At 39.3% G+C, this 27,223-nt stretch overlaps 1 protein-coding gene across 2 annotated transcripts in view; it reads left to right on the forward strand.

Annotated features, from left to right (window-relative positions):
- Nucleotides 1–27,223, forward strand: part of LOC132516863 (microtubule-associated serine/threonine-protein kinase 4-like) — a 160,681-nt gene that overhangs the window by 82,576 nt on the left and 50,882 nt on the right. For both annotated transcript variants that reach the window (XM_060143042.1, XM_060143043.1), the window contains exons 3-9: nt 3,438–3,507; nt 9,477–9,555; nt 15,417–15,574; nt 17,533–17,608; nt 19,443–19,652; nt 23,447–23,548; nt 25,946–26,078. In XM_060143042.1, coding sequence (XP_059999025.1) covers nt 3,438–3,507; nt 9,477–9,555; nt 15,417–15,574; nt 17,533–17,608; nt 19,443–19,652; nt 23,447–23,548; nt 25,946–26,078 — 828 coding nt within the window. The remainder of the gene's footprint in view (nt 1–3,437; nt 3,508–9,476; nt 9,556–15,416; nt 15,575–17,532; nt 17,609–19,442; nt 19,653–23,446; nt 23,549–25,945; nt 26,079–27,223) is intronic.

Below are 27,223 nucleotides of genomic sequence, written 5' to 3' on the forward strand. Positions count from 1 at the left end.
TTTCTTGTCCTGGGGAAGTGCTGTGCGTGTCCACAACAGTCTCGTCCTCATCTCTAAGTTAAGACTATATAAGGTGTGTTTTATAATTCAATCTGTTCTAAATTAGTGTTGTTTTGTATAACAAAATAGTACCCCTGGGCTTCCCTGGTGGCGCAGTGGTTGAGGGTCCGCCTGCCGATGCAGGGGACACGGGTTCGTGCCCCGGTCCGGGAGGATCCCACGTGCTGTGGAGCGGCTGGGCCCGTGAGCCATGGCCGCTGAGCCTGCGCGTCCGGAGCCTGTGCTCCGCAACGGGAGAGGCCACAACAGTGAGGGGCCCGCGTACCGCAAAAAAAAATGAAATAAAATAGTACCCCTAAGACTTAAGAGACAACATAGAAATCAATTTTTATTTCAAATAAGAACAAAGACCTCGAAGATTGACTTCTGCCTATTTAATCTGCTAATCTTCTAATCTCTCCCTCAGGAAAATAGAGGAATTTTCTGTAACAAATGACAAAAATGTCTAGAATACTCATCTACCCTTTTCTTCTACTATTACTACCGCCCCACTTCTCTCTAAAAGTTCCCTGTTAATGCGACAGTCTACTCACACTGGAAGCCCCAGTCACTTTTAGTCTGTAATCTTTTTCATGGCTTATTTCTAATCCATCACCAATTACCCTTGGTTTGCTCACCAGAATATCCTTTCCATTGGCTTTCCATGTCCTAATCTAGCTCCTTCTCCTCGGCAGCACATCTGTCCACTCGGCGTACTCAATGCCAGCTTAAAATCTCTTAGCGTCTCTCTTGCATCCAAACATCTCTTAAGGCCTTCCACTAGGTAGTACCAATACATGTAGTTCACAACTCATTGGCTTTACCAGTCTGAATTCCCTGCTTGTAGAGAGCCTGTCTCCACTGCATTGCCCCGCTGTGTTTGGGTTGATTCTGTCCCCTTCCTGAAGTCCTTCTATTCCTTCTGTTTATCTCCAGCTTGCTGAACTGACCTCAAATTAAGCTATAGTGTCTCGTCCTTAAGGAATTATCAGTCTAGTTCATGCCACCTTCATTTTCTCCAATATCCCGTTGCACTTACGGGCCTTTGTGATAATGCAGGGGCGTGTATTTGCATTTCAACTAGCTCTTCAGTCAGACATGAAACAAGAAGAAAGATCTGTGGTTAGTAAGATAATAGGAATGGCTCTATAGCTTGGAGTTGAGGAACATTGTCAGTGGAAGTGCCTGAAAAGGCAGCATGGAATAGGAAGACAAAACCCGAAGATGAGAAATGGTTAATGGTAGCCCTGGGTTTTTTGTTTGTTTGTTTGTTTAAAGAGCAGAGTTAAATTAACCTACCTCTGTATCTCCATCTCTGCCCATTCATCCTCAAAATGATGGTCCGCCATGTATTATAAGATGTTACATAGCTTCCTGGGGGACCACTCCTTAAAATCTCTAAAAGTGAAAAGGTTTTTAAGATAATTCCTTGTCTCTCCCTCCTTCAGAGTCTTAAAAACATTTAATAAGCGCTCTCTAGTTGTTCTGGTTGATCTCATATAATCTCCAGATATAGTGTTCTCTTTACAAAGAACACAGGGCTAAGAATTTGCTGCCAAGTTTCACTGGCCTTATTATTTATTCTCAGTGAATAGGGTAGCAGGGATTGTTCTCAGAATGCCTTGGCTTCAATCAATTGTTTTGTTTCTCCTCATAATTTACTGGTAGTTTGCTCTGTGTGGGGTGTGAGCAAAGCCAACGTTTTTTTCCCAAATAAAAACAAAATCGACATGGAGATTTCTGGCGTTTGACTTGTTTCCCTTTAGAAACAAGATTTCTAGCCATCTTGAAATCAAGACCTTTTAAGGAATATGAAGAGTGATGCACAAACTAAATTGGGGAGGGGGGGCAGGGGGAATGAAGGCTGTTGGGAAAAGTTCAAAGAACTTAATTTAGCTGTGTAGATAAATGGACAAAAAGAGTCCTGGATTGCTGGATGGCAAATGCAGAATCCATTTCTCCAGGGGCCCAAGGAACAACAGATGCAAAGGCATGATAAATTTCATTGCTGCAGGGGGAAAATGCTTCTTGATTCTCTATCCGTAAAGAAATGGGCTTTTCAGTGCTTCCCAGTTAAATGGCTTTAATTGTGCTGTCTGCCAGAAACTTAATGGCATCTGTTGATGCCATCACTATAAAATCCGCAACTTTAATTGAAAAATTTCGGTAGAGGTATAGCCAGTCCAGAAGTCCTCAAGGTAACACTGAAATTATCCACTTTAATGCATTAATCTATTCTTTTTGCACACAGGTAATAAATTGTTTACCTTTATAGCTAGGTACTGACTTGAAGGTGCCCCCTTGTATTCCTTACCCCTAATTACAATTGTCACTTCCGGTAAGAAATCAGTAATGTGGCAACTGGCTTGTTGTTAAGGATTAAACATGTCTTCTTGATTTATTTTCTGTGCTTCAAGAACATACAGGATTAGTTTGCCGCCTTTCCTAACCTCTTTATTTACACCAGCTACAGTCCCATCCGGTCCTCAGGAAATTCTCAACCTAATTAAACATGCAGAGGGAAGCAGGGTGGTCTGGAGTGCCCTGAACCTCCCCTCACCTGCTGCCTGCCAAGCTTTCTCAGTGATCAGTAGCAGGTTACATGTTCTGATGGGGAAAGTAGCAAGTCCCCCAGGAGCTGCCGCCTTACAGTAAGCAACCCGTGCTCCACCTGCCTCCAGAGGACTTGGAGAAGACACCCTCTGCCAGCCTCTGTGTGTGGCTTTTAAAGGCTGCCTGGCCAGTCACCACCCAGCTGCTTAGGAGCAGAGAGACTATTGAAGGAAATACGGATAAGGGTTAGTCCTGCTGGGCCACTAGGCCATGCTGAGATAGAGCTGGATCATTTGAGGAATAGGTCTGAACTGTTGGGTTCTCCCCAGTATGTTATGACTTGTTCTGACATTTCTCCCTTTAAAATATGTACTTTGAAATATGAGGATTCATTTTTGAGAACTCAGAATTTTATTTCGGTTTCTGTAAATAAAAATATCAAGACTGCCTCCTTAAAATAGAAAGCCTCACCCTCCCAACTGAAGCATATACTTCTCCATCCATCCTGCTGTTGGAAACGTTAACATCTGGAAGAGTAGGAACCAGGACATTTGTGTATTCATTATTCTGTAGGACTGAAATAATTAGGTTGTTAAATACATGGAAAACTGCCGGTTGGTGATGTAGGTTTGTTTATTCATATATTACACATTTGGACAGCTGTGCTGGAGCTCAAGCTGACCGCCTGTCTCTGCTCCAAGTAAAAGTAAAACATTTTTTGAGGAGATGGACATTTTACGAAAGTATACAGAAACTTACTACTAAAGAGAAGAATGTTTGGGATGTAGATAAAGATACAAAAACAAAGTCATGATGTCAGGTTTTTTTCTTCTTTCTCTCTACAGGAAATAGCCCTCAAGATAGTCCAAGAAACTTCTCCCCCAGTGCCTCTGCCCATTTTTCATTTGCACGGAGGTAAGGATTTCTTGTGAGTAGAATAATGAAGTGTTACGTGGAGAATCCCATCCCCCCACCCCACTCCCTCCACTACCCTTTAGAGCTATATGTACCTCTCTTGGTCCTTCCTAGATGGTGGGCTCTCACTGAGGGCAGGAGAAAACCATTTCCACCTTTTCTCCCATCCCCAGTGCAGTGTCTCATACATGCTTTTGATGATCAACAGATTTTTACTGAATTATCTGAGCTTATATTATAAGAACTTGATTCACCTATATGTCTTGGTGCAATTGCTTTTGTTGTTGTTGAAATACCTTTTTTTTTCCCCCTTAATAAAAATGACCTTACTTGGGATCACAAGGTATAAACTCTAAGATGCCTTTCCTTGAGGGCACCAAGCCAGCAATTTAGTGATTTCCCTGAGGTAAAGCCATGAGGATGTTTTATGTTTGCTCTTCCTATCTGAGTTAGAATTGGACACCAGATATCAAAGTTATATGTCTCATATCTGGGTCAGTGAGTCATGAGAAAGTATTGTTGCTCAGAGGACAGTGGGCATATGATCTATTATCAAACCTTTTCACTTCTGGATCTTCTACTGTGATTTCTCCAGTCAGAGGAGTCTACACAGCCACCTCTTCTGTGTGGTGTGTGTGGAATTAGTGTACTTCACCCTGTCACATTCAAATCTTCACCTTCCTGGGTTCCGTCATCCCTCTCAACATGTATATACCCTGCCTTCTTCCACCCAGGAAAAACACACGGAAAACAAAATTGTCCCTTTAGCTAGGTTTCTGCATATTCAGAATGAATTCATTTTATGGTCTGTTTATATGTGTGTGTGTGTGTGTGTGTGTGTGTGTGTGTGTGTGTGTGTGTGTATATTTTTTTTTTTTTTTTTTGCCTGCGTTGGGTCTTCATTGCTGTGCGCGGGCTTTTCTCTAGTTGTGGCGAGCGGGGGCTACTCTTCATTGCGGTGCGCGGGCTTCTCATTGTGGTGGCTTCTCTTGTTGTGGAGCACGGGCTCTAGGCGCGCAGGCTTCAGTAGTTGTGGCATGCAGGCTCAGTAGGTGTAGCTCACGGGCTCTAGAGCTCAGGCTCAGTAGTTGTGGCACACGGGCTTAGTTGCTCCATGGCATGTAGGATCTTCCTGGCCAGGGATCGAACCCGTGTCTCCTGCACTGGCAGGTGGATTCTTAACCACTGCGCCACCAGGGAAGTCCCTGTCCTAGATATTTGTTAAATTTTCTTCAGAGACCTAATCATACCTTGAAATGAATTAAAGTAGCATTTAATTAAGACACATAGGTAGGTTAAAAAAATAGATTTAACACGTTACTAACAAGCAAAACCTGCAACGTCTTCACTGTCTTTTGTCAGCATTCAATGCATTTTATATAGCTAAATCCAGAGAAAAGGATGTGCTTGCAGCGTTTTCAGAATTCCTGATAATTAAGATTCTCTTGTAAAATCACACATTCCCCACCATATGGTAAATGCCTGTGTGTACCAGGCCTCCACCATAGGGAGGACACAAGAGTAATTAAGACGTGATCTCCAACGAACTTCCTGAGACCGACACCCCAATTTTCCCCAATTCCAACTTTGATACTTTCAGTGCTCATTTTAAGCACCATAAAGAAAATGTGACAATTAGCTGGTCTCACAGAGCCTGTGTTTGTTTGCCCAATGAATATTAATTCACTGTGGTGGTACCATTCTAAGTGAAAAGGGAAATCTTATAAAAACTGATTTTAAAAAAAGAGAACATACCATAGTCTTTAAAATGCATTTCTCTTAAAAAGGGAATGCCTTTAATTACTTTAAGTAGAAGGAAAATGCAAATGTCATTATAGCCCACATTTAAACATGACTGAAATCAGTCTTTTAATCCTGCCAGATTTATAAAAATGAAGAGAATCTAATAATTAAGTGGCTGACTGGAGGACAGATGAATCTGGTTTCTATGCTATAAAAAAAAAATACACAAACCCCTAGGCATGTTAATTTTCGACAAATAAACCATAAACCGTAACAGAAGATTATCACAGGAGACCTCTGGTTCATTTTGCAGGAATTTCCAGATGGAACTCCCCCCACACTCTTCAAAAAGCATTAATTTAGATTAGGACATGAGTGATCATCTTTTTGAACTTTTATTCAAGTAAATAGAACCCTATGTTTGCTCTGCGAACTCAAATTGGCCTATTTTTATTTGACATCAGTCATCTTTCTCTTCCATTTTCAAGTTGATTTTTCATTCAAGAAACATGGAAATTCCATGGGTCTCCATTCCCCACCATTTGGTGTGCATTTCTGAGCCTTTAGGAAGTAATGCCATTTAGGGAGTCCCACGTTTTATCATTTTGTATATTCAGTCCAACAGAGGGGAGAGATTGTCCTATTTTAAAAATTATTCTTGGGTGATGGGATAAAGGTCAGACTTATTAATCTTTTCTGATCTTACTTATAACGTGATAATTTACCCCCCAGTAGACATCCCCTGTAATGTTGAATTTCAGACTGGGAAATAGGATGACACACACTTGCTTTCCATATTATCTAATAGGTGTTTGAGAGCAAAATTATCGAGTTAATTTTTTAGTATCGAGTTAAAATAAAAGGATGAAAATGAGCATCATAGTGTAGTAGATTTTGTCTGGAGCAAGGAAACATATTTTGTAATTTGCTAATCACTGTGATGAAGCTGGTTTACAATCCATCTGATTGTGGAGTTACTTAATGTTTTATTCCTTGGTGGTGGTAAACTGGAGGTAATGACATTGTTCTGCCTTCCCCAGAAGTTGTAGAGGTTTAGGTAACATAAGTTGCTTTCATTTTCATTAGAAATATAGAGAGAGGCACTTCCCTGGTGGCACAGTGATTAAGAATCTGCCTGCCAATTCAGGGGACACGGGTTCGAGCTCTGGTCTGGGAAGATCCCATACGCTGCATAGCAGCTAAGCACGTGCACCACAACTACTGAGCCTGCACTCTAGAGCCCGTGAGCCACAGCTACTGAGCCCACGTGCCACAATTACTGAAGCCCATGTGCCTAGAGCCCGTGCTCCGCAACAAGAGAAGCCACCGCAATGAGAAGCCTGCACACAGTAACAAAGACCCAATGCAGCCACAAATAAATAAATAAATTTTAAAAAATTTAAAAAAAATTTAAAAGAGGAAATAGAGCCCTGAATAATCGTTGTGGATGTCTCCTAGCTGTCTAGCTGTTATTTATCAGGTTAAATCTCAGAATATATTTCCATAAGCAAATTACTGGAACAGACCTGCCTGCTGAGAGGTCAGGTCATGAGACACTTGTTGAGCACTGGTGGGAAGAGTTACTCTGGTTGCATTATATTGGCATAATTCATCTTGTTCCAATATCAGCTAGACCATAAAATGTTTCACACCAGATGACTGTAACAAACAAACAAAGAAATCTTCCTCTTCATACAGTTGTAATAGGGACTTTTCTTTCTTCCTTTGTTGTATACCATATTAATCTAACTTTTTGTGGTTAGTGTTGAAATGATGTGGGTTTTTTGGTTTTGGGGGGGGTTTGTTTTTGTGTTTTGTTTGCCAATCTCTTTGTATCCTGTGTTCCCATCAGGTGTTTTTCCCTTCTTACTTTTTCATTTCGTGTAACATTAAGATTTCCACCCACAAAGAAAGCACTCTTTTCAAAAAAAGCCTTGTTGCTTTGGCAAGAATGTACTCTTGTTTTCAGGTAACATTTTACTGGTAGCTGCTACAAAGAAAAGAGAACATTGTTAGTAGGATCCAAATTATACTTGTGTGATAGCTTTCTTCAAAAAAGGGCATGCTCTCTCTTAAGCACTGTATATAGCATATATAGGAATTTCTGACGTGCAGTTGTCATGGTAATGACAATGCAATGGTCCTTTGTGCTCCATTTGAGTAAATAGACACGGACAACTTAGGGAACTTTATGAGACATAACTTATTTCTGGTCCGTGGCTGCACAGAGTACTGAGCATATTCTTGTTTAAACATCTTTCTAGTTGTGTGATTTCCAGAGTAAGCAAATGTAATTTATGCTTCAGAACTAATAAGAACATGTCTCCTCTTGGAGTTGTTCATTCATCTGAAATATGTTCATTGATACCTGAGGGAAAGGAGAGTTAAGGAATCACAAAGCAAAATCATGGTGGGGGAATTGTGTCCCTCACTCTTTCCAGAGACTAGTTTCTGATAATTGCTATTAAATGGACTGAACAAGTCCATTTAAAAATTGGAGGTGTTTAAAATAGAAAGTCCAGGAATGGGTTAAGTCTTTAATAATTAGGTAAATAAACTAGATCCAACCTGTGTCCATTTAATTGATGGTCAGATGTCTTTATAAGCATGTTTTTAGAATTATTTTCTTTTAACATTTTCAGTAGTATAAAATTATTTCTAGAGAACATGTGATTTATTTCTTTTCATTCCTTTTATCTGGTATATTTACAAACATCTTATTTTGCTTCTTTTTTTTAAAAAAAAAACATACTTGATTCAATTGTACTCCAATCGTGGTCACAGAAACGACAGGTAAATTTTACTAAAATCTTAACATTGTACTGCTTCTGTGATTTGTCCACCTGAATTTCTCCATTTTGTCTTTGTGGACCATTTGCATTTATTGGAGGCAACATCCCTGGTGGCCTATGACTGTATTCTCCCTTGACTGTAATTTAGGCTAAAATGTCAGTTTTTTACATAAACATCTGATTGTGACATTTCTCAAATTCAAGTCGAACGCTGGTGAATTCCCTGACTTCAACTTACTGTGAATGTGTCTGTGGTAAATTTGGTCTACTCTTGTCTCTCATTTGGTAAATTAATCTAATCATGAGTTACAGAAAGTCTACACATGATCCGGCATCTAAGAAAGCAGTGTAGCTCTTTAGAAAAGTATGTGTTTCCTGTATTCCTCGTGGCAAATGTGTGTATATTTGTTTTCACGCTGTTATGTGATTTTGAAGGCATAGTCCACTCAAAATTGCTAGTAAATGAATGGTTCTGGAATGCCAGAGATTTCAGAAAATTGACTTTCTGGTGTCCCCTTGCCTTAGCGACAGTGTTGTCTTTAGTCCTTCAGCAACTCATCTGAGACCCTTGTAATGACTATAATTCATAGCCAGAGTTCAACCCAGAAGCTCTCCATCCTGTTACGACTTGGAGATAAAAACCGTACTCTGTTAAGACTCCTGACAGCTTTGCCTCTACGATTAGGGCAGGTAACCCTACTCTTTGCATTAGGTTCTATCACTAGTAGAGAATTTTCATTCTTCACTCTCTCTCACTGGCTAGAGCTGGGCTGCATACTCATAAACCCTGCAAGAGGCTTTTGCTGGAACACTTTATAAAGCCAGGTCGTGTCAGAAGGCATAATAACTCTTAAGAGAGTCTGTGCGCAAGGTCAGTCACTTTCTTAGTGCTCAAATTATTTGCCACTTAAGGCTTGAGCCGGTCTTGAGCCCCCTGATCCCTTCTCCCCTCGGTGTGATGAGTAGGACTGCTCCCTTGAAAATAATAAGCAGCAAGTCCTGAGGATGCAATGGAAGTCCCCACAGGCTCTTGTACCATGCTGGAATGCAGGCCCTTCCGAAGATCATGGCCCCGGTTATCAGTTTCCAGATAAGAGTGTTTTTTCCTCCTCCCTTTCTGTTTTTATTCATCGGAATCTGCTGAGTCTGACTGATGTAATTATCCCTGGTATTCATTTTGTCAAAGTGTATTAGTGAGAGATCAATAATATGGACCACCCCATTCACTTTCTGCTTGTTTGGGTGTATTGATTCACTTTAAATAAAAGTCAACCTGCTGTATAACGTTTGTTTACTCTGGCCCTTGCTGAACATTTCCACATCCTCACTGACTGTGTTTGTGTCATTTGTTCAACTAAAAATACTCGGTTTCCCTGGGGTTCCTATGTAACCGTAATCCAGCGTTGGCCTAAGCTAATCTCACTTTCTCACCAGGACTGATGGACGCCGCTGGTCCTTGGCTTCTCTCCCCTCCTCTGGCTATGGGACAAACACGCCCAGCTCCACGGTCTCTGTAAGTGCCCGACTTTTCCTCTCTCACACCCCAGAGCTCTTACACAGGCAGTGCTTTCTCTGGGTGCTTCCTGATAGGAAGGAAAGGATAAATTCTGCATATCTGCCCCTCAGAGTAGGCAACACATCAGATGATGAGCTGACAAACATTAAAAGGACATACTTTTTGCTGCACGCTTTTAAACTATGATGCACAAGTTGAGTGAGTCCCCGGATCACCAGTTGGGAGGAGACTGGGAGCTTTCTTTTTCATACTCTTTGGTGTTTTGGGTGGGAGGAGGAAACACAATCTGGTTTCATTGCTTTGGCTCCATGCCAGTGATATTAGTACTGAAAATGCCATTAAACTTTGATGGCCTGGGTCGGTTTTTTTCTTGTGTGGCTTATATGCAGAGGTTTTTTTTTTAGTTTTTCTCATTCAAAGGAAAAAAATGTCAAGCCTTAAATCTGTGCCTTCTGGATAAGAACTTTCTTTTAAGGAGAGACTAAAAGAACTTAGTAGTAGATTAAGATCAATAAAGAGACAAGATGAAACAATGAAAATAGGGTAGAGGAAGAAGGGATACTCTTGCCACAAACTACATTTCAACAGGAGCCCTAGCAATGACTAGAAGTGATTCAGTGGGTCAGATACATGCTTTCTAGTTTAAATTAGTGATGTTGTGAGATATTTGTCTCCACAGAGCTTTATTTATTTTACTTTTTAAAAATTGAAGTATAGTTGATTTACAATGTTGTGTTAATTTCTGCTGTACAACAAAGTGACTCAGTTATACACATATTTTAGATGTTGAAAGTATGGGCCACCACAGTGTGAACATGAACGCTGAAATTGATTGACCAAAAAGCAAAAAGAATAATTTTCAAATTTTAAGTGGTGTTCTTCCCTAGACTCCTAAGTGTCTCCGATTAGAACCCAACCACCAGTAAACAGAGTACTTGTCCCCTGTGGCTTACTCGTACATACTCTCACTGAATCCTCCCCATGCCCCAAATGTGTATCATGTTCCTTGACTCTAAATCCTTTTTATTTTTACTATATCGCCTTGCTTTGCCCTTCAGTCAAGTTTTATTATAGTTTGGATACAGAAATTTCTCTTTTGCAAGAAAAATAGGGGAGAACACAGGATCTTTCTTCTTTCCATCTCTAGTAAATCATACGTTATTTTAAAAAGTGAATCCAAAAAGCAAAGGTGAGCTACGTAGAATTGGACCCCATTTGGTACAGATTACTTTGGAAATTATATTTTTATAAATACTTATTATGTGTTAGGTACTAGTCTCACTACTTACAACGCATTGATTGGCTTAATTGTAGAAACATACCTCATAATGTGGTTGTCATTATTGTCATCATTTTATGGATCAAAACTCTGAGGCACAGAAAATGAACCGAAGGGCTGTCTACTAACCCCCTTGTCGTAGCAATAAGAATACAAGTAAGGGTTCTAGGCGCTTGGCTTTTTTTTTAAGGAATTTACAAGGTATTTCTTAAAACAAACCTGATAATGAATAAATCTGACCTGGCCATCTGTCATAATGGAATCACTGCTGTCCCTGACTTGCATATATGCCTAAAGAGAAAGCTTCCTGAGACAATTTTTAGTCACACACATGTATTCTGTGTTTCTAACAGCTTCTGCCCAGAGGTAGGGCAGCTTTTCTCTTAAGTGTTTATTTTATTGAAGAAGGTAGTATCGTATAATTATTGATCTCTTATTCCTATTTTTCCCTTCAAAATCAAATTTTAACTTTCAAAATTAACCTTTTTACCAAAAGACCAAAGGAACTGTTAAATCTGTGGAGTGTAGGTTCTGTTGCCCAGAAGTTTGGCTATTTTTTCTCCTTATTGGTTATTGATAAAAATGTTAATTGAGGGCTTCCCTGGTGGCGCAGTGGTTGCGAGTCTGCCTGCCGATGTAGGGGACGCGGGTTCGTGCCCCGGTCCGGGAAGATCCCACATGCCGCGGAGCGGCTGGGCCCGTGAGCTATGGCCGCTGAGCCTGCGCGTCCGGAGCCTGTGCTCCGCCGCAACAGGAGAGGCCACAACAGTGAGAGGCCCGCGTACTGCAAAAAAAAAAAAAAAAAAAAATGCTAATTGAAAATCTAAAATGCTGCTTCTCATGTCCCCCAGTTTCTTTATGTTCTCGCCCTTCATATATTAGGGCGAACATTGTGCAAAACTGCTTAGGAGTTGCATTTTCTTCTTTTCTAAATCTAACCTGAATCACTCTTAGAGTCTCATTTTCTGGGTTAACTGGTTGTGTTGTAGCTAATTAGAAATGCATTTTAGTTGTTTCTTAAGATGAAAACACAGAATATGTACAAATAAGTTACGGACACTTTGAAAATGCAGCTTAAGTTTTACAGATAATTGTTGTTAGCTGAATTCCAGAATCACTAACCCTGAAAGGTAAACGCCATGTCTTGATCCTTTGGATATTATGTAAACTGCAAAATTCACAAGTGTTAAAATGCTCTATTCTGAAATTGGAAAGATTTGGCCATGTGGAGTTAATCAGTCCTTCCACAGAATATTTACTATTGCAGCTTCTCTTAACTTCAAATTTTGTAGTTAAAATTAATTTGCAGAACTTTTCCAAGATAATATTCAGAACATAATTTTTAATTTGAATATAAGTAATATGGAATTGAAGCAGTAGGAGGACATCTCCCATGTATTTCTTACCAGATGAATTATTTTCTGCTGAGGGAAAGAATGGAAATATGAAAATAAATACCTATAAATATGAGGTATGACTATAAAATAATATTACTTTTAATAAATAACAAGTGGAAAATTACACATGCATATGGATACCGTCCCTTGCAAAATGGTTATCTTGAGAGACCAAATGTTTATTTGAATGATACCATTACTCAGAACGTTTTGGGGAGCTCTTCTTATTGCCTTGAGAACTAGAAGCACAGTTTTTTTCTGTAAATCTTCACTCTTTGAAAGTGGATTTGATTTTTCATGTAGTCAGAAGTCATATGCAAACTAGTTGGGTGATGAGACTCACTGGCGCCACACTTAGAGAACATACTAGAAACATAAAGTCATGGGACTCAGTTTATTGGGAAATTCCCAAACTAATTCTTTTTTTTTTTTTTTATTTAATTTATTTTATTTATTCATTTTCGGCTGCACTAGGTCTTCGTTGCTGCGCGCGGGCTTTCTCCAGCCGCGGCAGGCAGGGCCTACTCCTTGCTGCAGCGCGCAGGCCTCTCACTGCAGTGGCCTCTCTTGTCGCAGAGCACGGGCTCTAGGCGTGCGGGCTTCAGTAGTCGTAGCACACGGGCTCAGTAATTGGGGCTCGCGGGCTCTAGAGCACAGGCTCAGTAGCCGTGGCACACGGGCTCAGTTGCTCCGCGGCATGTGGGATCTTCCTGGACCAGGGCTCGAACCCGTGTCCCCTGCATTGGCAGGCAGATTCTTAACCACTGCGCCACCAGGGAAGCCCCCAAACTAATTCTTGAAACTCTAGTAAAAGTGCTGTTCCAAGGATGCGTTGACCAGCGGAAGTATCTTTTCAGTAAGTATATGAGGTCCTGAGGATGACACCTGCAGCCTCTGTTGGACTCACAAGTTCTCCTTTGAGTTCCTGACCTCTGCTGAAACTGACCCCTGGACTTCTCTGCTGTCCATTATTGACTCACTTTGGGGGCCCTGTTTGGTACCTTTTGAATCCCTGGGCCATTTGGAGAGCCTACAGTTGTTCCCAGTTCCATAAACTCATCTCGGTGTTGCTTGGGTTCGGTGTCACCCTTTTCCCATTTACACCTTGTTTGTTCCAACTGAGAAGAGAGAAGCTCTCTCCCCAGAGAAGCCCCTTGCCTCTCACTTCTCTAATACTTATTTATCCCACCTCCTCATTCATTTTAACATATCCCCATCAGTAAGCCCAGAGCATATTCCCTATGGAGTTCAGTTATATGGTTATGTATATGGTATAACCACAAAACTTTCATCTTAGAGTTAGCACGTGTCAATATTTTGTTATATTTGCTACAGCTTTTTGTTAAATAAACTTTTAAAATAAATTAAACATTAAAATACAGCTGAAGTCCCTCGCACCCATTCCCTTTCTCTTCCCTCACTCCACAGAGGGAACCACCCTCCTGAAGTAGCTTGTGTCCTTGCCATGCAAGCACGGGTCCATAGTACCTTATGTGAAACTCTTGAGCCTGGTGTGTTTTTGGAATTAACTTTCACATTTTAGAAAGGTAACATGATCCTCCCTGTACTGTACATAACAGCTCAGCAGCAACTGGGTCAGCGGCTCAGAATCAACTACATTAATATTTCTACAGCAACCTGAATCAACATTCATGCTAAGTGGATTAAATACATATTTTAAATAGCTTTCCATCACTTCAATTAATGCTTTGCCACCAAAAAGGATTACTGTATACTTATGAACAAACTTCTGGGTTTTGGGGTTTTGAATTCTTGGATTCAGAGTTGTGGACATTGCTTTACCTTTGAGACATATGTACAAATCCTTAATTCTGTTTTTCTGTTTGCTCATTTCATCATCTTTGCTTTTATCGCTGCTGCTTCTCTCCTGCTGACATTGATTTTCTTATTCTTTTACTGATGTCTTGAGTTGACTTAGTTTATGTGTGTTTTATTTCTTTCTCTGTAGTGACAGTATTTAAGACTATACCTGTACTTTGTGAATAGAGCTTTGGTTTACCTCATAAGTCTTTCTAGTAGTGTTCTCATTTTTATAGTTTATAAAATAATCTCATTACACTGTAAAAAGTCCTGTTTATCTCAGTATCTACTTAGAAGGTGTTTTATAATTTCAAGGTTTCAAGGTATAAAGATACTTTTAAGCTTTAGTCATTAATTTCTGGTTACTGCATTGTGATGCTGCAGTGTTTATGAAGTGTGCTCTTAGTGTGGCGTGTTTGTTTTTTTTTTAAATAAAAAAAACCTGCTAGAATGGAATATTCAAATGAGGGGTATCTTTCAAAATATGCTTATTCTACCTGTGTTTCCATTACTCAGACATTCCTCATCTCTTTTGTTAGAATGCTTAAAGAGTTCCCCTCTCAATAAAAACAAACAAAAAAAGCAATCACTTTGCTTTATAGTTATATTTCTCAGATTGATTAAAAGCAGCGTTATTTAGCCATTCACCTTTTCTACCTTACTTTGCTCCAAGTGGTGAGTGACAATTTTCAAAGAGCAAATCTATATTCAAGGGACAAAAAACTCACCACCATTGAAGGTTTTTGTTTTTTTTTTAAAGAAACCTAAGCCAAAGAAGACAGAAATAGAAAATTCCAATTTTTAAAACAATGGCATTAGTAAGACAAGTATCTTCTTTATCCCCTCTCCTTTTTACCCAGGACACATATTGATGGAAATTGCATCAAAGGATAGCCTGATTTGTAAAGAGAGAGATCCCATTACCTATTTATGACCATACATCACAGAATTCATTTTATGTTACTTACCTAAAAGTCACAGTGTTTGTGGCGAGTGGTAGAAGCAAGGATACCAATGTGAACTAATCTGTCATTTAATGAACCTAAATTCTTACTCCAATTGTCACTTTCTTGCTGTGGCTTTGACTGGGTCCTATCCATTTTCAGAGCCTGGGTTTTCTCCAGAGAGTAAGCTTTGTTTGGGGAAATTATCTTATAGACAAATGAGATGAAATATGGAAGCCATTTTGACCTCCCAGAGACAACATCAAGGTATACATTGAGGCACTGGCTATTGTAATTATTACATGGAAAGAATGTAGTATAAAACGATGATATAGCAAAATTTAATGCTGTGATCTCATATTCATTCAAAGAATTTCTTTAATTTTAGTTCTAAAACCTCACTTTGGTTTGTTTTAGTCATCCTGCTCCTCCCAGGAGAAGTTGCACCAGTTACCATATCAACCAACACCAGATGAATTACACTTCTTATCAAAACATTTTTGTACCACCGAAAGCATCGCCACAGAGAACAGATGCAGGAATACACCCATGCGCCCCCGTTCCCGAAGTCTGAGGTTTGTAGCCCTGATTGAAAAATTTCAATGAGTTGGATAATCTCTTTTCAACCATTTCAAGGGAAGACTTTTGGTCCTGTAATTCATATATGTGCTAATTAATTTATGAACTACTATATATAGTTTTCCATCTACACGTGATATTGTGAATTACCCTTGAAAGGCATCTTAGTACTTTTCTTTTAAATCCTTACAATTTGCTAATTGCTGTGGTAGCAGTAACCGTGATGGGCTACAGGGACCACCTAGAGAAACTTCGAGCCATTGGAAATTTCAAGCCCATCTAATTATGGTGCGACATCAATTAATATTTTACGAGGAAGAGGCTTGGCTGAAAAGGAAGGACAGCACGTTTGGGTTCTCATGTGGAATTCAGATTCCACTTAACGAAAAGCCACCCAGATCTTCCATTCTTTCTTCCCATCACAAGTCTTACTTTCTCCAGGATTAGGAGCAAATTGTTAGGAGTTTGTATCCCTTGTATTTTGTGGGTACCATATGTAGTCCATTTGACATTGAGTAGAGCCAGTTTTGTTTTGGCCTTGTCTCAAAAAATTACGTATATCACAGTTTGGCTCTTCAGGAAACAGACTCTATAACACAGACCAGGATGTTTATTAGGGATTGCTTCGGAAGTACGTCTGTGGGAGCTAGGGAGGAAGCAGGATTGGGCAGAGGGAGAAATCTAGCTGCAGTGCAGACCTGACAGCTGCAGCCCACCCCACAGGGAGCTCTAGGGATGACACGACCCATCAGAGCTGTCCCTCTGGGCCAGATGGCCCTTCCTTTATATCCCTGCCTCAGTCCTGGGATGTGGTACCCTGGGAAGGACATGGCCTTGGGTGAGGGGGCTCTGTAGCTGAGGCCATCCTTGAAGGGACTGGCAGTTGAAGCCTTCTGCAATCTCAGCAGCTGGACAACAGGTCCTTCTCTGCAAGGGGAGCAGGGTAGTCCTTCTTCAGGTCCTCCACAGTATGAGATCTTCATGCTGTAGAACTGGTCCGCTTTGATATATTAAGGTTTATTGTAAAATATAGTTTGTCAGGTGTTCAGTTGAACATCAGAGTTTTCTGAGAAGGGTTTTCCCTTTGTACCCTTCTTATTTAGTGTCATATAGTAAGTGCAGCTACATGGCATAATTGTGTTAGATTATTTTGAGATATGGAATAAAAGACCAATTTTACGAATTCATTTAGAGCTGTATCCATTCAATACATATTCATTCATCGTATTTTACCACATGGGTGCCATTTTTGGTTTTATGAAAGGAGTTCCTAGGATATCTACTACAAGCAGCTATGTCCTCTGCGGAATATATAAACTCACAGTGAAATTGCCTGACTGTATACCACTAGGAAGGAACAGGCACCTACTGTTGAAATAGAGAAAACACAGAGTTGTATGCCTGTGTTTAGTACTGTACACAGTGCCTTCCTCAGCATCCCAAATAAATATTTGCCGGGCCAGAAAATGGATTTCAGTGGTGACACCTGTGCCGTGGAAAACTCGTAAACCTCTTCAGTGGTACGTGGCAGAGCGCAGGTGTCTGATGAACGTGTGAAATCATACAGTTCAGCGTGCCCTAGATGTTGCTGTTTGTAGCTACCCTGTCTTCTTTTATATTGCAGTTCATTAATTGGTTTCTAGAACCACACAAACGCATGCTACATACAAAATATAATCACAATTTAAGAGCATTTTCTGAACCTCTATATTGTAGCTGTAATTAATTTGCAGCATTCCACTTCTGAAGCTTTCTTTATGAACACTATTCAGGGTTTCTGTGCGTTTGTGAGTATGTATGCATGCTAATGACTGATTTTGTAGTTTATTACCTAATATACTTTTCTTACAAAGACTGCATAGTACTTCTGATGCAACCAATTGTTTATAAATGAAAAGCTTATTTTCATTTCATGCTGTGGCAAGTTTAAAAGGGTAATTTGCTTTGCTTGCAGCCCTGGACGCTCTCCTGCCTGCTGTGACCATGAAATAATTATGATGAACCATGTCTACAAGGAAAGATTCCCAAAGGTAATGAGTTGAATTGAAGATGCCTAGCATCTAAACAAATGGGCAACCTAGGTTTAGCATCTGTAAGGTGTTTGTCGTGGGAAGTCATGGTCCAGTCCATTGATGACTCTCTTTATAAAATAGCACCATAGCCTTCTTTAGAAAGATAAAACCACTAAACATTTTTAAAAGCTGCCGAGAACTAGCCACACATTCCGTGGGCTGAACTGGCTGTAACGTGAGTGCCACTGGTTGTCCTACCCACTGGGTGAGCCTGGTGAGGTACTCCAGAGAGCGTCAGCTTTGAAAGGCCTCTGGACTCTGGTGCTCCTTCTGCCCGTGTTCTGGGCCTGCTGCTGTATGGTCAAGCAGAAATTGTTTTCCTTCCTCAGAAGCCTGTAAATTGGTACGTGTCACGAAAGTCTTTTACTTTTTTCACCCGATTTTTCTTTTCTGTGGCTTCCAATCTCTTTAGCAATCATGCGTCTAACCCTCTTAGAAGGAAAGGTCCAGTTGCAGCGTTCCCTGTTAGACCAGCAGTTTGGACTGAGCCAGAGAGGCCTTGGCGAAGGGTTGTTGCCGGGTGCCCTGGCTGCAGGGAGCTCCCGTCACCTCGTCTCCACAGCTTTTCCACCAGCGTGTTCCTACACATTCGGGAGAAGCAATTTCTCCATTCTGTTCCTGTCCCTCCCCCATCACCTTTGTAACCCTAGGCAATAGAGCAAAAGGAAATCTTTGGCTTCATAAATCAGGAGTAGAGTACTTATTATTTGGAATGAACCCAACATTGATCTCATTGATTACAGCCATTTTAGCCATTTATCACATGTCACTTGTTCACCAGGGAAATAGATCCTGACTATGCTAGTTAATACTGGTTAGGATTTTAGAAGGGAACAGGAGGCAGAGGGAGTCTCCCAGCATATACAATTAACGCAGGCAAGGAACATTGATTAGGCAGTCGGGGATCCCAGAGAATGAAGTAAAAGTTGGGAAGGAAATTTTAGATTTATGTTACCAAGGGAATCCCCTTGGCCATTTGCCCATGATGTAGCTTTTTGAGGTATGAGTAAGGATGGTATAGGATGCTTGTTCCTAGCACATTAAAACACAACCAAAGGAACAAACTCTTGGTCCACGCTGTGGAACTCCAGCAACGATCCTGATTTTTGAATAGGTAAAAACAGAGCTACAATATTTGATATTTTTGGCAATCTATCTGAGAGAGCCCAAGATCTGAAATGAGAGCACAGCGATTCACAGATACTGAGTTATTTGGAGAAGCTTACATGTACCACTTTACATTTGATAGGGCAGAGGAAAAAAGTAATTATCACCCTGGGAGGTTCAGTTTCTCCTATATACCTCAGATCTTTTTCCCACAGGGTGAGGCTGCTGCTGCTGCTGCTGCTTCTTTCTTTTTTTTTCCAAATAGACTTTAGTTTTTAGGTTCATGGCAAAATTGAACAGAAAGTACAGAGAGTTCCCAAATGCTCCCTGACCCTACACATGCACAGCCCCCTCCCATCAACATCCCGCCCCCCCCAGCCCAAGAGTGGTCTGTTTGTTATAATCGATGAACCTATACTGACACGTCATAATCACCCAAAGTCCATCGTTTGCATTAGGGTTCTCTGTTGTGTGGTATATTCCGTGGGTTTTGACAAGTGTATAATGATATATATGTACCATTATAGTATCTTACAGAAGGGAGGCTTCTTTTAAATTTAATTTCTAGAATTCTATTTAATAACTGGTGGAGGTCTATGTAAATGCTAGATAAATGTGACTGTTGAGTTGTTTACATATATGTTTCCTTGTATTACATCCGTGTGTGCCTGTCATCTCTAAACAGGCTACAGCTCAGATGGAAGAGCGCCTAAAGGAAATAATCACCAGCTACTCCCCGGACCACGTCCTCCCCCTCGCAGATGGAGTGCTTAGTTTCACTCACCATCAGATTATTGAACTGGCTCGTGATTGCTTGGATAAATCCCACCAGGGTCTCATCACCTCACGATACTTCCTTGAATTGCAGCACAAATTAGATAAGTTGCTACATGAGGTATAGACCCTACACCTTATAAAGTTTTCTGATTTGTTTTGCTTTTCCCCTGAAATAAGAAAAATTTTTATGAGAGCATTTGCTCAGAAAGTTTTAGCCATGAGACAGAGTTCATATTCCAGGGAAGCGAAGAGGAAGAAGAAAAAAAAAAATTGATTGCTACTTGCTGTGAATGGATTCTGGTCAACATTTAGAGTAATAGAAAGTTAATGTTAATAACCTTTACAGGAACCTTGGGTCCCAACAATCTATGGCTGTAGGATAAGTGGATTGTGAAGGATTTTGAAGCAGTGATTTTTTTTTCCCTCCTTAACCATAAAGTTAGAAATTGCCTGAGCGTATGTACATTATTTGATGATGCAATCTAGTTCTAATATCTGGAAAAGCTAAATGGAAAATTGCTGGCTTCTTCCAGGCCATGTGTCCTATTAATAAACCTGCAGGTGGTGTTGGGTAGTAAATGGCAACTTATATTTTCATTAGTGTCAGTTTTTCTTCTAACAAAATATCCAATTTCTAAAATGACAGATAAACATAGGCCCCTTCCAGGCCTAACACTTGCCGTCCTAGCTCCTGATAACACCCAGGACAGGAAGGGAGTGTGTATAGTGGAATGCAATTAATGCATAATATTGCTGTCCTGACTGAAATTGATCAGCCACGGCCTACAAGTAAAACCTGTTTAGCCGATATGTTTGGATATATTGTATTTCTGTATCCCATCGGCATACATTATGCCCATGTAAATAAAACCGTAGGTGGTTTTCTCTAAGCATGATTGTGTAAATAATTGCATGGAACTGAAAGAAAATATTGGCATCCTAATTTTCTAGAAATCCATCTGTCCTTGCTCATACTGAATTTAGTTGTGGCAAGATGAGATGATCCCTCTCTGACCAGCAGCCACCAGTTTTCCTCCCTTTTCCATTCTAAACCTCCCAACAGAGTTTTCTATGCTCCGTTCCCATTTCTCACATTTCAACCTCTTGCAGCTCACTAAGGGAATGTTTCTCAGACTGTTTTTGGATGAACACATTGTCTTCAGGTTTTGTTGTCAATTTCCAATTTGTCGTGGACCAATTCTACTATAAATTATGAGGAAAATTAATTTACCTCTGTGAGATACTTCTTCCTTAATTCCATAGTTCAGTCCCAGGCTATTACCATAATTACTGGTTAAGTTCTGTGGTTCATTCCTTCATAGGCATTCCCTGAAAAGGGTAGAACCCAAAGCTGAAGCTATTTACATTGAAATCCCCCACTTAATTTTGTTTCTGTATGATAGACTTGGCAGGTTGTTTCATGGCAACTAAAAAAATCTTAGGGTTTCAAAAATCATCTGAATGCACCATGTAATAGATTAACATTGTTGACTTTTAGAGAAATTTCTCTCTTGGGCAGAGAAGCATGTATATGTGTGTAACATAAAGAGCATTGTCAGGTTTGAATAAGGATGTTTTCTTATTTATTTTCACAGATAAACATTTTCCTTCAGTCCTTTTGTGAAAATTAAAACTGTCCTCAGAATCATATTCACAGTGTCCTTCCAGAGTTTGGAGCTAACAGGTCGCAGGGGAACTTGCTCCTTTGGATACAATCTCATTGTGAGGCCTGGCTTTGCCTTCCCGTCGATGCAATTATTGTCAGTTCCCAGCCATGACATTGTGTGCCCGCCTAGCCTGTCTCCCCGCCACTGTTCCCATGGTCAATCCTTTGCACACTCAGGCCAAGTCCCCCTGAGGTTGAGTAGCTTGATTTAACTGATGCCTTTTTAAAGTCCTGAGGTCTAGGTCAATTCCAGAGGAAAGCCTTTATGTCTCCATTCTTTTTTTCACTTAGGTGTATTTAGCCAAAGAAAATAAAATGCGCAGGAAGCTATAACCTGCTCTCAAATCTTAGTCTCCGTATTTTTGATACTGACCGACACTTAAAGTACAAACACAGGGAATCCAGAAATGCTGGAGCCTGCTGCCGGCAGCCACTAAACTATTTCTCTTCTCATGCTGAGCGTGTGGTTTTGTTTGGTGTTGTTTTAACAAAGTTCCCATCTCCCCTATTGATAGTAGACAAAATATTATTTGTGTTAGTATAACTCATTGTATGTTTTGGCCTTTGGTTGCGGCTGGTAATTCTCAGAAGTAAGAAGTTGGAATGAACTGATTATTTTTACCATTTTTGAAATGGAATTTGTATAATCTGAGCTATTTTTAATTTTTTAAGATATAAAGTTCTTGTTTCTCCTTGAAGAGACCACCAAAACATGTTTAGGCTTTTTAGATTTTCTTTATATTCCTTAATTTATAAAGCAGTAATTATTATAGTAAGAGGATGATCAATCCAGAAGTTAGGTGGGTTTTTTTGGCTTCATCTTTAAGGTTTTCTGTTTAGTTTTGATTAAGGATAAACTATAAAGAAGACATATAACCTTATTTCTTGGCATTCACTGTATCTTCCTAAATCCGTTTTTGTTACAAAACAAAAAATGAAAAGAAAACTTAAAGACAGTTTAAATATTATGTATGTCTCCTCGTATGTGTCCTGACATCCTTACTGGTTACTAGAACCTATAGTTATAGTTAACACTTGGCTGTCTTTAAACACATTCTATTCTACAGTTATTCACCAGTGGTCATTTTCTCTGTGTTTTTTCTTTTAAATGTTAGCTTTTTGGCTTTTCCTGTATATGGTTTCTCTACCTACATTTTGGAAAGTTGCCTTTGATTTAATGACTTAAATTTAGTAAACATACGACTCCTAAGTATAATCATTTTTCATAGATTTGGTCTGACACTTCTTTTTATGGGCAGGCTAGTTCTTGTCAGAATAAAGCACCTTCAAGAATGATTTTAAATGTTTATTACCATATCTATGAAATTATATTCTATTGCACCAACATCACCTTGATACTTTTTTTTAATCCTTGAAGGAAAGCAAATCATAAAAATTAAGAAAGTGTGAAAGTGAGCATGTGTAGAAGTTTATATTTAAACTTTAAAACTTTGGTTTTATATCTGCCTTGATACAGATTTACCTCATTTCTTCAAAAAATATTGAAAATTAAAATGACTGTTAATAAACTAAGTTCTGTCCTCAGGATATCTTTTGTGCTTAGATTTCACATGTTAGGCAACATGTAAAATAAAATTTTAGAAGATTTTGAGTCAGTTAAGTTTTACTGAGTTGAGTATCTAGGTATTATTTATTCATTATGTGAAATCAAATTCATATGTATGTATCCAAGTATAAACAGTATTCACCTAACATTTGAAATAAGCAGTGTACAACTTCTTACATATTATGAAATAACTAACTTACAGGCTAATAGTGTTGTAGATATAAAACATATTTCATGAATGTGTTAAATGCCCAGGTTAACAAAATCAGTCCTTCACTATGTTAGCCATTTCATACATTTAAGAAGTTACATCTGGAAGATCAAGGTTCCTCCTCAGCTGCCCACTCTACTTGTACCATGTACTCAATGTGTCATAAACTTTTAATGTGTACTTCACTCATGGTTCACATTGAGAGCCCTAATATTTGATTTTTAACACAGAGAATAAATCAAAGTTTTACAATTAAAATTTAGCTGATAGAGCCATTTTGTAGATGTAGACGTTTAATAGTGTCCATTTATGTAGAGATAATGTCTGCTTCTCAATCTTTTAAAAGTATTTTCTAAGTCGCTTAATTTTTGGATATTTGCAGCTATCTAATTAGCATGCTTTGTTGATTTTCTTTCCCATTTAGTGGAGCAGCTCTGTCTCATCATTCTTTTCATTGCTTCCTCATAGGCTCATGATCGTTCAGAAAGTGGAGAATTGGCATTTATTAAACAGCTAGTTCGAAAGATCCTAATTGTTATTGCCCGTCCTGCTCGGTTATTAGAGTGCCTGGTGAGTTGCCCCTCGAGGTGATTTTGTTATTTATTGTTAACTGTGGGAGAGCAGGGACCACCAGAAAGCTCCAATTGCATTTGGCTTCAAAGAGCTAAACAGAAAGAGTCAAGAGAAACAGCGACACGTGAATGTTGATGACAACAGCCGTGTGTGCTTTTTCTTGTCTGGTTTTCAGTAAAAGTTCTAGGACTTGTGTTAAGAGATAGTTATATCACAGTCTGGTCAAACCTAAAAAAATGATCATGAAATAATGTGCTTGACTTTATCTCAGCATAATTTCTACGTTGTAGCTCACTTAGAACACTCTCTGTACCCCACTTTTTTGGAAGTGCCAAGATGAAGAGAGAGGGAAATCAGAGATACGATATACGGTGACCTGTGGTTATAATTGTTACTTTTAAAATGTGGCATGTTCGAAATAAGTGCTAGTCAGCAGTCCATTCGGAGAATACAGTATGGCCTTATCCAGACCTAAAGGAATGAGACTTTCCAAGATTAGTTTGTTTTATCAATTAACTTTCTTTAGTCAGTGACCATTTTCCTGTTTTAAAATCTTTGCTTTATTTTATGTAATTTTGATTGAGATTTCAGTCAACACTGAACAAAGACGAAGCTTCGAACATAAGAATAGTTTTATGGGGCTTAACGTAGTGTCAAAACTCACGTTTAAGTTTCGCCAATAGTTATTTATAACACTGAGTACAATACAGCTTTTCAGAATTTTACGTACACATATGTACAGACGTGGTGATATTGCTTTGGTTTTGCTCTTATTTTAATTAAGATTCATAGTTTTCTATAACAGTGAAATGTTTATAGCCCCATAAACATATACCTGTGCATAGTGAGATGTGGTGGATGGTGAGTCTGGAGGAGAAAGGTAGGTGTGTGGTGGAGGAAGGCTTTCCATCAATGGTCGGGACCCTTGGAATCACAGAATCAAAAGCATCATTCAGCAGTGAGTGTCTCTGGGAGGATAAAGGGAAAGAATACTCAGGATGCCTCTGGGGAGGAGAACTGTGTGACTGGCAGATACAGGCAGAAGACTGAGTTTTTCCTGCTCTTGCTGTTGTACCTTTTGAATTATGCATCACAGGCTTGTACTCCCCTGCAGTTGTTCAATTTGGGGGAAAATACCATTTAGCATCAAAACTTGCTTCTCTGGACGGCAGCAGACATGCTAAGAGAGATGTTGCCCTAAAAGGGGAAATGACTTTTTTTTTTTACAGTAATCACTCTTAATCAGAAGAGAAACAGGAAAAGTACATGTAGCCTATCAAAGATAGAAACAAGTGAGCTTAGAAGTAGATCTGAAGATGTTGCTGCTTTCCATGATGTTTAAAGCTCAAATGAAGCTGGAGTTTGAGAGTTTTAGGGAATGTTTCCCCCGACCAGTCATCTTAGGCCTGTAGTCCCAGGCTTGCCTTGTCTCTGGTTGTAGTTTTATGTAAAGGGTACTGAGCGTGGACAATGGTTTGGCTTTACTCTGTAGCATGCTTTTTCATATGGCCTTTAGAAATACTTGAGTAATTCTCAGGTGAAATACTGAGATTCCACAGTTGCCTATATGGGGCACTAATCAAAATGAGAAAAATTCTGGGAGTGGGAGGATCTAGGAAATCTAACTGAAAACAGTGACTGTGCTTTAAATCTATAATTGTTTACAACACATAAATCCGCGGCATCCATCTAGAGTGATGTGATCCTAAGATCTTTATTACATACTAGAAGCAACAGACAGCAAAATAAAGTAAAATACTTAGGAAAAACGTGTTCCCAAATTTTTACTGAAGACAGGGTAACTGGAGTTACTAATTTCATATTTTTCTTTCTTAATGTTCACATTATGTGAATATTAATAACTTAATTTTCGAGCTCGGTGATAGAATTTGGGGATTTTTCTTTCTCATATTTTTGGACACCTCTGTACCAAGGGAGTTTCCTACAAAACCTTTGAGAAAAATGCATCCTAACATTATTTCTCTTGTGGCTATTTGTATAGAGAGAGAAACTGAATCTTCTGGATGAGATTCACAGATTTTTAAAACTTTACTAAAAAGGCACAATTAAAAATTCCGACCTGTTCATTTTCAATAAGATACATATCTTAAGTGGAGCCTAGTACCTTCAAAGTCACATTACAAGGAAGTTGGAAATGGAAATTATCTTTGGGTTACCAAGTACTGAAATGTATTGTCTTAGAATATGATTAGGCTTTGAATATGAACTGAAAATTATATGCTTTTGAAGTGAAGTAATCCATCTGCCTTCTATCTGTATAAATAACTTATTACCATGTGTATCCAGCAAGTTTACTGTGAATGTGGTTTATGTAATAAAACTGCAGACAATTTTGGCTCGAAGAAGTATCCATCTCTGTTTGTCTTCTGCTAGGAATTTGATCCTGAAGAATTTTACTACCTATTGGAAGCAGCAGAAGGCCATGCAAAAGAAGGACAGGGTATCAAAACTGACATTCCCAGGTACATCATTAGCCAGCTGGGTCTCAATAAAGATCCTCTGGAAGGTGAGTACCCTGATGGGGCTAAACTTTCACTTGCTCAGGCACCATGGCCTCATGGAAAACCTTAGTGGCAAGTCTTTATTTTTTCCTCATGGTTTTGGCTCTATCTATTGAAAAGGCCAAATTTGGGGACCAATTGTGATTTAAAGGAAAGAACTATATGTTGAATTTTGTGTTTAACTGGAGTAGGGAAGAGACCTTGGAACCCTAGAGTCTTATCAGCCTAACAATTCCAGAGCATCCAAGAAGGGTTTAGATTTCCATCTTCTCCGGGGGTATTTTTTCTCTTGCAGAGCTCCTTTGGATTCTTCTCAAGGGTGCACATTTTGAAAATGTTGGTCAATGAATTAATTACATTTAATTTAAAAGTGACATTTAAATGTAATTTGGGAGTCAGGTAACGGATAACTGAAGATTAACTTTAAATCAGGTTCAGTGTTCGTAAATCTGTTTTTACTTACTTGTCTCAAAAAGGTATGAAAAATAGTAATATACTGGAGAGCCAGTTGGGGGGAAATGTTTTTTAGAACTTATACAAGGATTCCTGGTTGATTCAAATAAAAAAAAAATAGGTCTAATGCTATTAAATGCAGAGAAGAGGAAGCACCCTGTTTGTGATTTTTTGTCAAATCTGATATTGGGAAACCACTCCTTCCACCACCTTTTCCTGTTCATTATTGTTTGGGATTGTCACTTAAAACACTTAGGTTATATACTGCCTGAAAAGACTCAAAAGCAATCATAGACTCCTTTATTCAAAATTGTCTTCCTGGGTCATTAAGTTGAATTTGCAAAGTGTTATATGCTAAGTTGTTTGTGATGATGCTAACTGTTGGCAGAGAGTTTCCCATCTACAGTCAGGGAACCTGCTGCTCTCTGCCTGCTCTCCTATTTCCCCTGCTTTATTTGCTCTTATGGCCATCGAATCTTTGCTTCCAGTGAAATGATGCATGCGTTACCGGGAGATAATGCCAGATAAATTTATACTGTACTGAAAGCAGTACCACAACAGATTCATCACTTATCAGAGTCTGGTGGCTGCTTTTCTGAAAAGTTCCCTGGGGAGAGATTTTTCCCCCATAGCTTTTAAATTACCATCTTTACCTTTTTGAATCATGAGTCTTCAGAAATGGTTTAAATCACTGAAA

Source organism: Lagenorhynchus albirostris, chromosome 3 (assembly GCF_949774975.1).
Source record: "Lagenorhynchus albirostris chromosome 3, mLagAlb1.1, whole genome shotgun sequence".
In the NCBI taxonomy this organism is placed as follows: Eukaryota; Metazoa; Chordata; class Mammalia; order Artiodactyla; family Delphinidae; genus Lagenorhynchus; species Lagenorhynchus albirostris.